This window comes from Tauraco erythrolophus, chromosome 2, assembly GCF_009769465.1.
Source record: "Tauraco erythrolophus isolate bTauEry1 chromosome 2, bTauEry1.pri, whole genome shotgun sequence".
Taxonomy (NCBI): Eukaryota; Metazoa; Chordata; class Aves; order Musophagiformes; family Musophagidae; genus Tauraco; species Tauraco erythrolophus.
In genome coordinates this window covers 112,713,439-112,728,645 of record NC_141466.1, presented here as the reverse complement: position 1 = coordinate 112,728,645, position 15,207 = coordinate 112,713,439, and the positions used below count along the sequence as shown (strand labels likewise).

At 37.7% G+C, this 15,207-nt stretch overlaps 1 protein-coding gene across 2 annotated transcripts in view; it reads right to left on the bottom strand.

Moving 5' to 3' along the window:
• Positions 1 to 15,207, bottom strand: part of CNIH3 (cornichon family AMPA receptor auxiliary protein 3) — a 57,868-nt gene that overhangs the window by 23,442 nt on the left and 19,219 nt on the right. The window contains exons 2-3 of one of the 2 annotated variants that reach the window (XM_086629763.1): positions 6,469 to 6,537; positions 3,473 to 3,520 (exon numbers count right to left, since the gene is read on the bottom strand). In XM_086629763.1, coding sequence (XP_086485889.1) covers positions 3,473 to 3,520; positions 6,469 to 6,537 — 117 coding nt within the window. The remainder of the gene's footprint in view (positions 1 to 3,472; positions 3,521 to 6,468; positions 6,538 to 15,207) is intronic. The other variant, XM_086629773.1, reaches the window with a different exon arrangement.

The following is a 15,207-nucleotide window of genomic DNA, read 5'->3' as shown; positions in this document are numbered from 1 at the left end:
TTGGTTATTCAGAAGTTGTCCCTGCAGGGTTTTTTGTCTGCCTACTTGTTTATATTTTTCAAGACAGTCCAAGTCCATATGGAACATCTTTGAGATTAATGTCACCTTGCCTGCGGTTAGTTTTCTTGCTGAATTTTCTCTCTTCAAGTCATCCCTTCTGGACTTGCAAAAAAAAACAACCCCAAAACACCCAAACAAAATCAAGAAAAAGGACTGAGCTCTGGTACAATATTTTCTTACATTTGCAAGTTTACGAATTTTATGCCTAACGACTAAAATGCTCCACTACAGTAGGAAAATGAGTAAAAGGCTGTCTTTTACCTACCTCAATTCTCTCCCAGGTAAGTTCCAGTCCCAGTTTTGCTGTTCATAAATAACTCTTACTTTAGCTTAACGAGGTTTAAAACCAAATATTTGATGATAATTTGAGAAAGGCCACTTATATTCTTCAGCAGTGTTTGGCATAAGCAAACTGAAGTCTGAAATATGATCGCTGAACAGGAAGCAAGTTCAATCAACTCTCCTCCTTAGTAAGGATTTATCAGATTAATTCAAACACTATGATGCATAACCTAACCACAACTTAATTTAAATTTCCTCAAAGGTAAAGTAATAATATTACAGTGGTTGATTAATGGAGTAGACCGTTTTTTAATCTAGGAAAATTCCTAATTGTCCTTAATGCTGAAATAACTATATCCAACAAGAATCAATCAGGTAGGTAGATTTCTTGAAGTATAACTGCAATTGTAATTACATAATATTGCTGTCACCATTAACTGAATACATTTTAATAAACCCACCAAAATATTTAATCATGAAAATCATGGTAGCCCTATGTGGCACACCTCATCTATCGCACTCCTCAGCAGGGCTCATGAGCTCAAGAAGCCTGTAGTGCTGTACACCATACCGCTTCCACTAGCTCCAGACAGCTCACTCACAACTAGTTTGTGTTTCTCTGTACCGCGTTGTAATGTGTCACACAATCATATCCTTAGAGAAGCAAAGGCAATTTAGCAAAAAAGAGAGTACAGATACAGACTCCACAGCATACACCAAAACTAGGGTATGTCCTATGTGAATCATGTAACACTTGTATGACACTCAACAGCTTAACGAGCACACACGAGCCCATATAGATACTACAAAGCCCCCAAAACACACTACTGAATGAAATGAGATAACTGTATCCTGAGAGAACCTCACTTTGTGCTGGCTTCAGAAAGTAAATCCTTCCTCTCATTTACCTCAGGATAGAAGAGATTCGACCATGGCTATACAAAGTTCATAGCTTCTTTACACATAATCAATCATTCTCCACTAACCAGAAAACTTAGGTTGATCTAATTCTAATTCTATAGCACCATAAAAACATGGGCCCATGTGTACATGCATGGACCCATGCCAGCACCATACATATCTTCTTCATATGATCCCTACTTGTTTTAATGATATAGAAACAGTTTCCCCAAACCAAATATCAGAAAAAGTCTGGCTGTAGAACAATTACATCCTCCATTCTTCTTTGGAAAATGTAAAGAAGTTATATGTCACATACCTGTCATAGTTTGTTAATAATCTTTTCCATATATTTTGGAGATAAAATCGAAAATGCATCCTTAAGAAACTCTTTGCCCATGAGGATCAGATTTATATGACACATTGTATGTCCATTTAATAATTCCCAAGAATCCCTTCTAAAACTAGGGTATAATAAAACTGAACATATTTTTGTAGCCCACCTATAACCCCTTTAAAAAACACATTTACAGCACATCTTAAGCATTAAGTTCTAATGTCATAAATAGCAAGATACCACTGCTTTCAAAGCCCTTTAAAAGGATTATCTGACTTCAAAACACAGGAAAACAGATATGTTGTTTCATAGAAAGAGAAACAGACCTCAAGCCACACAATGTTATAATAATGGATATATTTAGCGCTCGCTGAAAGCATCCGAACTGCTATTTTCTTGTTTCTATACATCTGGTACTCAATTCTTTACTGTTTCTCCAGAATTTTCCCTAACAGTGAATCCTTTACACTACATAAACTAAAGCTATTTTTGGTGATTGTCAGATTTGAAGACTACAAATCTCTGTAGTTATTGCACCTTCCTCTTCTTGTATATAATCTCTCAATTGAAACAAATGTGTCCCCAAAGAACTTTGAAGAAGAGGCTGAATTAACAAACTGTTTAAGTGAACCAGAAGCAAGCCAATCCCTTATGAATACAGAGTCTGTGATCAGCCAAAATGCTCCATTTTGCTGTTCACAGTGAGGCTGAGGCTCAATAAAAACGAAACACTGATGCAGGCAAGGCATTCCCATGGGGCTTACACATATTAATACATTACCACTCGCCATGCCAAAGAAAGTGGGACACAGCTTGAAATTGGCTGGCTGCCTATTTGATAAACTGGAAAGCTATTGGTGGTAAGTATTTTCTCTTATTTTCACACCCCTAGGGTCATAAACAGGTTAAGTAAGTACTTAAATGTGGCTCCTAACAGTCACATGCTCATAATGTCACGAAACATATACGACTCAGGTTCTGACTGATCGGAGATTTACACTTCATAGATTCCGCATGGAGTCATAGTCACGTCTTCGGATCACCCCCAATAATCCAATGATCCCTAGCACTGGCTTTCCCAAAACCTCTATGGCTGAGGCATCAGTTTCTTAAAATCATATCCGAATTTAATTCTTATCTTGATTAGAATGCAGTCAGCAGTTCACACTTCAGTGATGATCTTTTTAAGCAAAAATGCAGAATAATTTAGGTGACTTCATTACTACTCTGCTGAAGGCAATTTATAGAAACTTGAACATACAGAATAAAATAGTTTGGAACTATGATTATTTTTACTTCAATGGGACAGAGTCAGGAGAACAATGAGTGTTTATGAGAACCCTCTTTCAAGCTACAGATAAGCAACCCATGAATGTATCAATCCTATAATTTATCAGCTCCTTCAAATCCCTCAGAAACTGAGGCAATCAGCATCTCTCTTGTGTCGAGTTAAAATAAATACTAGATCAACTTTTCTATTCAAAAAACTTAAACATTAAATATGTAGCTAATAAAATGTTTAGTTTATAAAACAGTAAGCCACTGTTCAAAAAAAGAGTATTTCTAAAGCCTGTACTACAACAATACCACCAGTTGATGGGTTCTATAAAAGCACCTCAAGCAACTGCAAAATGATTCACCACATTTGAACAGCATGTTCCAAAATGAATAGACCGGTGTTCTGAAGTTTCAGTTCTTATACAGGAATCATCTATTATGTTAACCTTTCATAATCTGTCCTGACAAGGTCATCATGACTTCCACTTCTGCAGCAGAATCTAGCCTTTCATCAATGGACTGTGAGGACCATTCAAAGAGCAAACAAATGCACATGGCCACTTGATCACTTTAATTCCCATAAACTTCACAAATCCTAGGCTAGCTTTTGCTCACCTTTCGCAGGAGGAAGCAAATACGCTCGATATTTCTCAGCCGCTCTCTCTGTCAAGATAAAGTGAGAAAAATGTAGATTAGCTGATATTATAAATAAAAGACAATATATTACAATTACAATGGGTCAAGATCATAACTAATGGTCGCAGGGAAGCAACATACATTATTAATCTGAAACAACAGTATTCACTTCTTACCTACTGCTTGCAAGCCAATTACCCACTTCCAAGTCCCCGTAAGTTATTTCCTTGCTTGTCACTGGATACAACAATATAAACCGGGGATTCAAGTCTATGTTAGCCTTGAGCCAGAGGCTGCAACTTCTTCTAAGTTAGCATTTGTGGCTCTATCCAACAGTGCCAATCTATACCACAGAGACGTGGTCTTGCATTTTCAGGTACCCAAACTCTAGCTTCAAGATAATTCTGAATGGGAAAAAAAACTACGAAGTTGGCATGGCAGCCCTTCCTCTATCACTAAGAGGGTGCCTGAGCAACATGTGGTATTAGAATTTAACCCATTAGTGAAGAATATCCGAAACATCCTAGAAATGCCACTTCAACCAACAGATGCATTCATAAATACTGAACATCACTGTAATTAAGCACTGTGACCCAAAAGATGCTCTAAGTTTGATTCATAAGCTTGACTCACAAGAAAGAAGACAAGTCAAAGACAGTTTTTCTTTTAAATGGATCATAATGAGAAATTCACTAGTAAATTCGGATTTCACTCTGCATAACCCCATCACTGGAGTAAAAGATTCTACTGTTGCTTACACTGGAGAAGGCAGAGTGGTTTTGTTGTCCTCAGAAGACCATGTGGTAATGCTTTCATTTAGACATGGGAAAAAATATTCTGAACAATGACCTTTTTTAAACAGGTAATGTAATATACCAGTATGAGAAGCCAAGTCTCCCTAAGCTTTTTGCTTTTCAAATGCTTTAAATTTGCTCCAAGTTTGAATTTTATTTCTATTCTCCAAAGAAATGTCTCTTTTCCTTTCCTGTCCCCAAGTTTAAGCCATTTTTTAAAAAAAGGATAATTTTGGAGAGACGGTGGAAGCTTGATTGATAGGAACCAGACAAACATTGTGCCTCTCTCTGGTGTCTGTGATCTAAAAGAGATTCAGAAATTTTAGACTTACAGTTGCAAACATGAGAATGGACATGTGTGGATGTGCCTGTGAACCTGCAGAAAGCTTTTTTGCCTTTAGTAGGAGGCAAGTGGAGGGAAAGATAATTCTCTCAATTCCCTTTAGAAGACAGATGCCTAACTGCAGCTGGCCTTGGAGAGTTGCAAGTCTATCTTTGAACTGTAGGCAATAGAGTGTGAACCAGGAAATTTGAATTAAATTATCAGTATTGCCATTGCTTTTGCCTCTGATTTCTCTGTAATTAAGCCTTCTCTAGTCAAAAAGGCCCTACCCTCTGTCTTGAAAACATTGTGGAAGATACATGAGTAAACATCAGACATTCTTATTGTGCAATAAAGGAAATTACCCCACCAAATAAACGGATTATGGGCATAAGCAACTATGCATAGGGGAAAACGAAAATATACTTGACCAAAGACATAAGAAATAAGCAAAACCTGCTAAAAATCTTCTTTTTATGTCAATATAAAAGGCATCAACATGTATACTGTACAGAAGAAAGTAATCTGAGATTATTGCTTGAGTTATCACATAAAGTTTCATCAAAGAGAGTCAAATATGTCAACTGATCACAGAATACTTCGCTATTTTACTGGAAACTCTACGATTAACTTTTTGATTACACCATTAATATGATTGAAACAGGGATTTATTAGCTTTTTTTTTTATCCTGGAGACCAATTCCAATACCATTTTAAAATAAAAGGAAATTATCTCCATGGAGCATCTTACAAGTTCTAGGAAGAGAACAACTTACTGGAATTTAGTACATATAAATACACATTTCTTCTGAGCAGTTCTCAAGATGGGAACTAAAAACAGATAAAGTGAATTCAAAATCAGAGATTACTTCCAGTAAATTCAAAACTAGATTACTTCCACTGAAGTCCTCTATAGGATTTTTTCATATAATTTCTTTCTTCTGTTCTCATTCTTTGCCTATGTGTCACTGAACAGTAAACAGGTCTTATTCAAAGATTCATGTAAAGATTACACTTAAAATCTTCAGTGTTCTAAGCAGCACTGCAAATCCTCTGCTGAGTTATGAAACAAGGTTAAATGGCAAAGTATTAGCTACTGAATCTGGTTATCACTTGCAGGCAATTCAATAACTTGATTTTCTGTAGGGATCAAATTCAGCACCTCTCATAAACATTGTAATTCGCAGCGAGCGAATACAGGGAGCCAAGTTCTGCTCTCAGTTCTGGTGGTACAAATTTGCATTTTTAACTCTAGCCAGCTAAATCACCCTAGATTGCAGCTTTAATTAACAGAGGAATTTTCATATGCTTAAGTCTGGGTTGCATTTTGGTTCATCAGGTAAAACTGAGTTTACAGTCTCAGGGTGATATTTAAACTTTTCTATAGCAGATGCAGCAGAATGTGTTAGTTACTTTTAAAACACAGGAGAATTTAGAGCCCTGCCATGGGACAGAGAGGTCTAGGAATGTACCTCTTATCAAATCCCTTCAAGCTTTTGACTTACTGAGACAGATAGTATGAGAGAAGGTGGTCATCCCATGCTTGAACGCAGAGAAAGTAAATGATTTTTAAAAGGAGAACTTATGCCATAGAATGAAAAGATAAAAATAAAGCATTAGTATCACATTATATATCCTTCAGTTTTTGAACTTTCAAATTATTTTTCTGCCTCCTTCAGCAAAAAGGAAAACTACTAGCATAAAGAGTCGCCATCTGGCTTCCTAAGACTGGCCCAATAAATCAATTTTCCAAACTACAGTTGACTTCACAACAGACTCTACATTTATTTCCACACTCATCTCAGTGCATCTCCCTTTCTTTAGTAGCTGTTGCTTAGCACGCCACTGGTCATACTCACTGCGTGGACTGGGTTGCACTGATCTATTGGGCTTTTGAAGTCTGTCCGAAGTTCATCAAAGGCGATTATCTGAAAAACAATTTTTTCAAATATTGGGACAAATGCTCATTCAAACATTTATTTTTCCTTTAGAGACTAGTTAGATGCATCGTCTCACTTCCTTTCCAGAGAAAATATGGGAAACTAGCTTCCCCCATACACTTCTTTAAGAACTAACTAATCAAAACAAAACATGGGCTACTCCTACATATGACACCTAGAACTCGTTAGTCCATCACTCTGTAAAATTATATCTATAGTCTTCTCAGCATTGTTGCTTTCCAGATTTCTTCCCTCATATCAATCAGCTACAGTTTTTTTCTCCAACTTCCAAATGACATGAAACTACGTCACAAATGAATGCATCTCCAGATTTGATGGAAAAAGACGTTAGCTGCCTAAAACACAGAGATGCATCAGATACGCTATTGCAGGTTTAATACACACACAACCGCTACTTTTTATTCGTTGTTAAACTACTTCAGCTATTAATTCTGAAGTATCAACTTAATTATTACTAAGCCACTATTCATTGTCAAGCAAACTCCTCAAAAGGTAAACTACCCCAGAGCAACATGCCCTTCCTAAATTCCAGCAGGTTTTAGAATGTTTACCTCAGACCGCATTAATGGAGACATGTCTTTTGCTCATGTTCTTTAGTTTCCTCCTTCCTGAATCTGATGGATTCAGACACACTGGTAATTGCTGCCTGCTTTTAAAGTACAGCAGATAAAAGTGCCCACAAAAATAATAATGTGTGCTGGTTTTGGCTGGGATAGAGTTCGTTTTCTTCACAGTAGCTTGTGTGGGGCTATGCTCTGGATTTGTGCTGGAAACAGTGTTGGTAATACAGAGATGTTTTAGTTGTTGCTGAGCCGTGCTTGCCCAGCATCAAGGCCTTTTCTGCTTCTCACCTCACCCCACCAGTGAGCAGGCTAGGGGTGCACGAGAAGTTGGGAGGGGACACAGCCAGGACAGCTGACCCCAACTGACCAAAGGGATATTCCACACTGTATGACATTGTGCTCAGCATATAGAGCTGGGGGAAGAAGAAGGAAGGGGGTGAAGTTCGGAGTGATGGCATTTGTCTTCCCAAGTAACCGTTAGGCATGATGGAGCCCTGCTTTCCTGGAGATGGCTGAACACCTGCCTAACAATGGGAAATGGTGAAGTAATTCCTTGTTTTGCTTTACTTGTGCGCAAGGCTTTTGCTTTACCTATTAAACTGTCTTTAAACTGTCTTTATCTCAACCCACAAGTTTATTCACTTTTAACCCTTCTGATTCTCTCCCCCATCCCACCAGGGGGAAGTGAGTGAGCAGCTGTGTGGTGCTTAGTTGCCAACTAGGGCTAAACCACAACATAATATAAAAGTGCCCATAAAAATACTAATGCTTGATAATGTTTTCTTGGAAAGAAAACAGCTTTAATAACCCTCAGCATATTTCATTCAAAGATCTCAAAGTACATTCTTAACTTTATTTTATGTTCGTGTTCCAGTAATACCTTTTCTTCTGTTTGCTTCACCCAAGGAATGAGAGATCACTATGACAGGCATCACATAAATATATGTTAAAACAATTTTTCTTTAAACAATTTACAACCCAGGAAGGTATTTGTTTTCAATTAAAAGATGATGGAAGTACAAGGTAGCAGTTGGGTAATTAGTATATGAGTGGAACAACCATTTGATGCCATGTTACAGCATGCTTGCTACCTAGCTGTTCAAAAATTAACCAACTGGGTGTCAACACAGACCTGCTGTGTATAGATGACAGACATTAATTTTACAGATACGGAATGCATGAGCAGAAATCCTGAAAACAACCTATCCATGATTCACACAGTAATCTAGTGAGAGGCTTGAGAATAAACCTAGAGCTATAATCCACAAATCTAAGCATTACTCCACATCCCGCTCTAATGCTGCATTCATCACACCGAAGCACGTTTAAAATCAAAAGTGTGGGATTTTACAAGAGCACTCTACAAAATTCAATTTATTCAACTATGACAAGTCAAAGTGCCAGAATAAACCACAAAGGGAACTATAAAACGTGATTATAAGTGAAGCATTTCTCCCCATGGATGCAGCATCTCTACAAGTTAGGAATTAGATCTGCAGCAGATGTTTAGACTAAGGTAAAAGAGCAACTAACAGAACTGTGAGAGGGTCAGAGTACAATTGTGAAGAATAAGACTTATTACACTCTATATCTAATACTTCTTGAGCAGATCTTCATATTCTCAAGCTGGACCAACTGTTAAGAGGGTAACAACCATGCAAGTCAGACGCATACGCTTCTGTTTGTAATTGGGTATCAACATCACCACTGACAGCATTGACAGAAAGGGGGAAGGATAGCCCTGGAACAGATAAGAGAGCTGCCTCTGTTCACAGCTGTGCCACTGGTTTACTTTGGAATCCTGTACATCTTCCTTAAATTCTCTTTGCCTCACTGCACTGGTACTTATAGATATAGCTTTAAGATAGAAAACTGTTATAAGCTTTGAGTGACAACTGTTTTTAATAATGTACAGTGGTAACAGATTTTTTTCTATTGTAAATGTAGAGATGAGCTGAAATTTCCTTGGGAGGAAAAAAAATATGAGTGAATGTGCTATGCTCTTCCTTTTAGTAATCAGGAACAGAAGCAGGAGTTTGAGATAACCATGAAATGACAGCCAGTACAAGATCCCACTCATGCTGTGAGGAAAGACTGGTCTGAGACAACAACATGAGGAACCCGAATACTGGAATCTTAAGATGGACCCCCTTCAAGAAGTCCAGAAAAGCCTCTAAAGACTCACTGAACATAGAGGTAGGATGATAATCTTGAACCATTTTTAGATGAAGAACGACTATGTCGCTCTGAAAAACAGAAACATCAAGGCAGGGCTCTGTTGAGCTAGCCTCAACTAATGCAGCTAAGTCTTGAAGAAATCCTAAATGACAGTTTGGAAAAGAGATTAGCCTCAAATACACTATAGATTTCCTCATTTTTTGCTTTCTCTTTTTTTTACCAGCATTCCCAACTCTGCAGTTGAAAACCTACTCTTTATTTGCTGGCATGCAATTTAAGTTATGCTTGCATTATATCTAAGTGCACTGAAACAAATCTGACAGTATTAAGTACATTGTTTTCATAGAACCAGTAAGTGTAAATAGTCTCACAGACAAACCTTTTGAGATGCCTGCAAATTATGACAACGTTAAGAGACATTCCTGCTACACCTGCAAGAAACAGATTGAGGTCTGGTATCAAGCACACAGTATTGGAGGAAAGTTTCTTCAGTAAAAGTTTCTGTGTCTCTCTGGAAAGAGGCTGACAGAAATAAATCCTCCTCAATTCTTAATATCTTATTTCATAAAAGTTCCATAATAGATTATATTTTGTTAAATCCCAGGAACATAAATCCAATGACAAGAAGATATCTATTTCAATTTATGAAAAAGCACATTCCTATTTCTCAGTCACAACGAAAAGCTTGAAAGCCAAACATCAGGCAGGCTCACAATTAGAAGGAATATAAAGAAACTCTCAATTTTTGGGGGGCGGGGGGCATGTTTTTTTGTGTTGTTTTCTTTAATTTCACAATGCTGTGTGTCCTAATTCTAAAACCACAAATGAAAAACGAGAGAAACAAAACTGTAGCTTCTCAAGATTGGTGGTTGCTCACAGTACACTATGTAACTGTTCAACAAATTATATTGTATTACTGAAAATAAGGCTAGGTGGTGCTGCAGCAGGGTTTACATAATTAATTGGGAAATGTCTTCCTCTTTCAATTATAACTAGCATTTGAAGCAGTTTAATGCCCTAGGGCACCGGGTGGCCAGAATTGCCATTTTTCCCTGTGTAACTAACTACTTGCCTCCATTAAGCATTTCACAAGTTTTCACAGGATGTGCAGTGTTCTGGACATACTCCTGGGAAACAATCTTTTGCCCGTTTACGTTTCAGCTGGATGCAGTACAGCTACCTGCTTCCCATACACCAGCCGATCGGAGCTGCTGACTGCTCTGGGTATGCTCAAGGTCTGTTTCACCTCAGAAATGGCCACACTTATCAGCATCTTGACAGAGTAGTTCATTTGGAGGCAAACAATGTAATACATCCCAGTCAGGGCACTTCGCCATGTGAATTGCCACCATTTCATGTTTGTAAATGAATGTGTTTTATAAACTGTTCAATATCTTTTAGTTATCCAATCTAATTTGATCCAGGGTGGCAATTAACACTACAAAACATACATACACATGGACATCAGTGACCTCATCTCTTCAAAGGCCACACAATAAACAGACTGTTCCAAAGAAAAATGACTAGCCTCTAGTCACAAAGCTCAACAGATAGCCATGCGGATAGTGTTCTGGAAACGTGTGCCAGGGACTGATCTTACACGGAGGAGAAATTTATTTCTATCAGTAAATGCTAATGTTGTACACAGCCTCATAGAAAGAGAATAAGGACCGTTTGATATTTACTTACAAACTCCAAGGAAAAAAAAAGTTATCTCTTTATTTACAAAACTATATAAGAAAAAAATGCATTGTGTTTAGCAACAAATTTTACCATTACTGATGTCCCTGCTCACGGCAGGGCGGTTGGAACTAGATGATCTTTAAGGTCCCTTCCAACTCAAACCATTCTATGATTCTATGATTGCACAGGCAATGGATATTGAACTACCTTCTGACTTGGAGAATTTTCCCTATGATTCCACGTTGCAAAACACTGCAGGAAGTTTGTTCTGCCACTGCCCTAGCTGCAGTTTTGTCTGTTGACAGAAGTGTACTTGTGGGTGTTATCCACCTAATAAAAAAAACTAAAGGATTATAAAAATAGTGGTCGCATTCTCTGGTGATTCACACCACCTGCAAATCTCATAACTCCAAGTGTAAGTCAGCAAGGAGTTTGCCCCAGTTTAAACACATACTGAACAGATGAGATTGCAATGACAACATATGTTTCAGTACAGTTACAATTGCAATGATATTTATAAAATTTGTTTTCATTACCCGTACTCTCTGTGCTTATCTCTCCAGACAGTAACAGCTTTAAATAATGAAGTATTCACATAAGATTAAACCTGAATTTTGTCTTCTTCCTATTCTTATGGATCCATCAAACTGAAAATTTCACATATTAATGGTAGGAATGAATTATGATCTCTCATTTTTAGTAAAGGTATTTTTTTTAATCACTGAGCTCTTACAGAAACATATTTTAATTGAGAATGTGATGGTTTACGGTGGCAGTGGAATTGGTGTGGGTGTGAATTCAGTGACAGCGAAGAAGTTGGATATTATTGCTTACTGGCACCTTAGAGAAGTTAAAATAAAACAGAACTTGATGACAACCACACTAACCACAGAACAGAACACTAACACTTAACATATGCTTCCTCGCCACCACCCTGTTGATGCACTGCAATCCCATCTTGAAGAAACTGCCTTTAATGGTTCATTTAAACAATTTGTCTGCCCCTCCACTCTCATACACAGCTTTCACAGCACCCATACCGGCACTTCATACGCTATCTGCAAGTCAGCACACGGACAGAAGGTGGACAGGCTTAGGCGCAAGCTGTGCTCCTAAACTTCATGCCTGCCCACTGACTGCTGTACAGCTACCTGCTTCCCATACATCAGCCGATCGGAGCTGCTGAACGCTCCATATTACTGTGACACATTTACTGTGTTTGGGAAAGAGTGTTGAATGTTTATCACCTTTGAACCATGTTGATGCAAGCTGTGTGAGTTTGTTGGATTTTGCTGAGCAGAAGCAGCAACAGAGAAAACGTGTGAGAGACAGACAGTCACGTAAGAATGCAAAAGGACCCAAAATGGAAGATAAGTCACTGCCTTGACACAATGGAGTACGGGGAGTCCACAGAGAGATGCAGAGTACATTGACATCGACAAAGTGACAGATTGAGAGAACAATTTTTGCTACTCAATTCTTAACATGATGTGAAATGAATCTGAACAAGAAATTTAGCTATGTGGTTGGTGAACATTTTTTCAGGATGGCTGTTCCTCTTCCCTCTTTCTCTTCTGTTTGAGCTGATCTGGTTCATGCTACCAAGCAACACAAACACAGCAAGGAAAACCCTTCCCCCTCCATAAGAGTTCCTCTGAGTTAACACCTCCACTGGGATCTCCAATGAGAACAGTCATTTCAGCTTAAGTGGCTGTTGGTCAGAATGCTTTCAATATTCTTGTAATACCTTATAAACCATAAGAGGTGTTAACTGTAGAATAATTCTATTAATGTTAGTCTCTGATATGGCCCAGAAACCATACATGACACGTCAATTAATGCGGATGTGAGATTTAGACTGCTTTTTAATTACTGTCTTCCTGCCCCTCTCCAGGACCACTTTTTTTTAAATTCAGCACTCACAGCATCACAAATGACTGAAATCAAGTCTGAATCAATCTGACAATCTTCTTTTAAGAACACCATAAAGTCCTGACATTAGGCTAGGAGAAAAAAATTGAAATCAAATCACTGGGAAAAAATTTTGCCCGAGATACAAACGAATCCTGTTATATTATACTAAACTATACACGAGTACACCAGAGAACAATTTGGCCTACTTTGTTTCATTAGCCCAGGAAAACGATGGAATGCAAGTTGTGCTGTGACAGGAAATATCTTTTTTTTTTTACCTGCCAGTGTTTGAATGTATTGTTGGCTATTTGTTTTTACGAAATATTTCTACAAGTCTGATGGAAGGGGTTTTTAAGGCCCTGTAACCAAGAGCTGGCTGTTCATAGGAAATGATGTTCAGCTCTCATTTCATATCATATTGTAATAAATCAATGTCTTCCTACAACATCTTGATTGCCACTGAGCTGCACAGCACAGCTTTCACAGCCTCTGAAGGCAGAAAAGACAGAACTTAACCTCTACTGCAAAAAACACAGCCTGCTGTTGCACTCTATCATCTACCTGCAGCCCCTCAAAAACAGGCACAAAAATAGAAACGTGAAGGTACAGTGATGGGAAAACATCCAGAATGTGTGCATATGCACTTCATAAACATTCTATAATTATTACTTAAACAGAAAATTAGCTTCATGGAAAGGATGCACACTCACAGTTAAGAATATGCACAAAGCTTTTACATCGTACCTGCATTTCTTTGTAACAGAGGGGTTATGAGCTGACTGACTTTTTAAACACCTGGAGCTGGGCAGACATGCAACAAGAGAGTAGTTCCCTGATTCCCTTCATAAGTCAGTTTCTGTCTTCAGAAGCGACAAAGTGGTCTGTTACTGATGAAGTTAATTCAGGAGAAATGAAATAGGCTAAACACAGAGGCTGATGCTGCACAGCATCATCATATGTGCTGACAGGCAGCCGAAAAACAATCATCGTTCTAAGTCTTGGGGTTAACTTTCACATCCTTCAGAAAATCCCCAAATCAGTATAACTCTCTGCTTTTCACTTCTTAAAGAGGGAATTTTTATGTTCTTAGTAAGATGAGCATTTATGGTGCTACTTACTCATGTTCTTAACACTTGCAGTCCGTACTCCGTATTCGATCTGTACTTAACAAAGCAAGCCTCAGAGCTACTTCATGTTCAGGTTCACAAGTTTAATCCATGATCCACTGAAAGCGCACAAAATGATTCAACACTACAGTAAACTTGGCATTTCAGCAAGCCAGATATTGAAACATATTGACTTTAAAATGCTGGAGCTGTGCAACATTACAAGTTCGCAAAGCTATTCTCAGTCATGCCCTCAATTACTATCTTTTTGGATGTAAAAAGATCTTCAATAAAGTAATAGTTCTTCATAAAACAAACTACTACAATTTACTGCAGAGCCAAAACATGTTATAGTACAGATTCACTAATATTCACTCGATCAGGGGCTGGGGGGCATATGGCTGCTCTGTAAACATTATATTATCACTATTATGTAAACAGAGAAGGAAATTCAGAAGTACGTATTGAAACTGAAGGACTGGGGGATTTAAGGCAGCAGAAAGTAAAACTGTAAAGCTACAGTTTTACCAAGACATGGAAGTCAAAAACATACAAACTTTCAAGGCAACATTATAGGTCTATTTTAGTCTCCTATTTCATCCAGAAAGAACAGCTACCAATGATCCTGAACACTAGCATTTTGTTAACTAGCACAAGCAATCAGATTCTCATTTTCAGTAAGAGGAGGATTAGGTATACATATCAGAGTTTTCAAAAATATGTATTTTCTCTTAGTCAGAAGAACAAATATTTTCAACATTTCCAATAAACTATTTCTGCAAAAAAAAAAAATCCAGATTTAAGAAAAAAAGCAAAATTTTATTCCAACATTATATTTTTGCTTTGGAATTTATTTTGGTTTTAGGAAAATCAGATTATATGACATAGTTAAATATTCCATTGTATTTATTTTAAAGAAAACACACTGTTTAGTAAAGACTGAAACATTTTATCTTCCTTTCTAGATCAAAGTCTCTTGTTTGTCCTATAATGAAACAGTAATGCCAGTAAAAGTTATTAATTTATTGCCACTTAATTGTCAAAACAGAATCCAGAAAAGAGATCTGGAGGGGACTTCCTGGGCTGCCAGCTTCAGCCCCCAATTTCTGCAGACACCACATCAGAAGATCCAAGTGGTAAATACACCAAGCTTATTTTAAAAACAGGGAGGAGGCATACAACTTCCCTTTTTT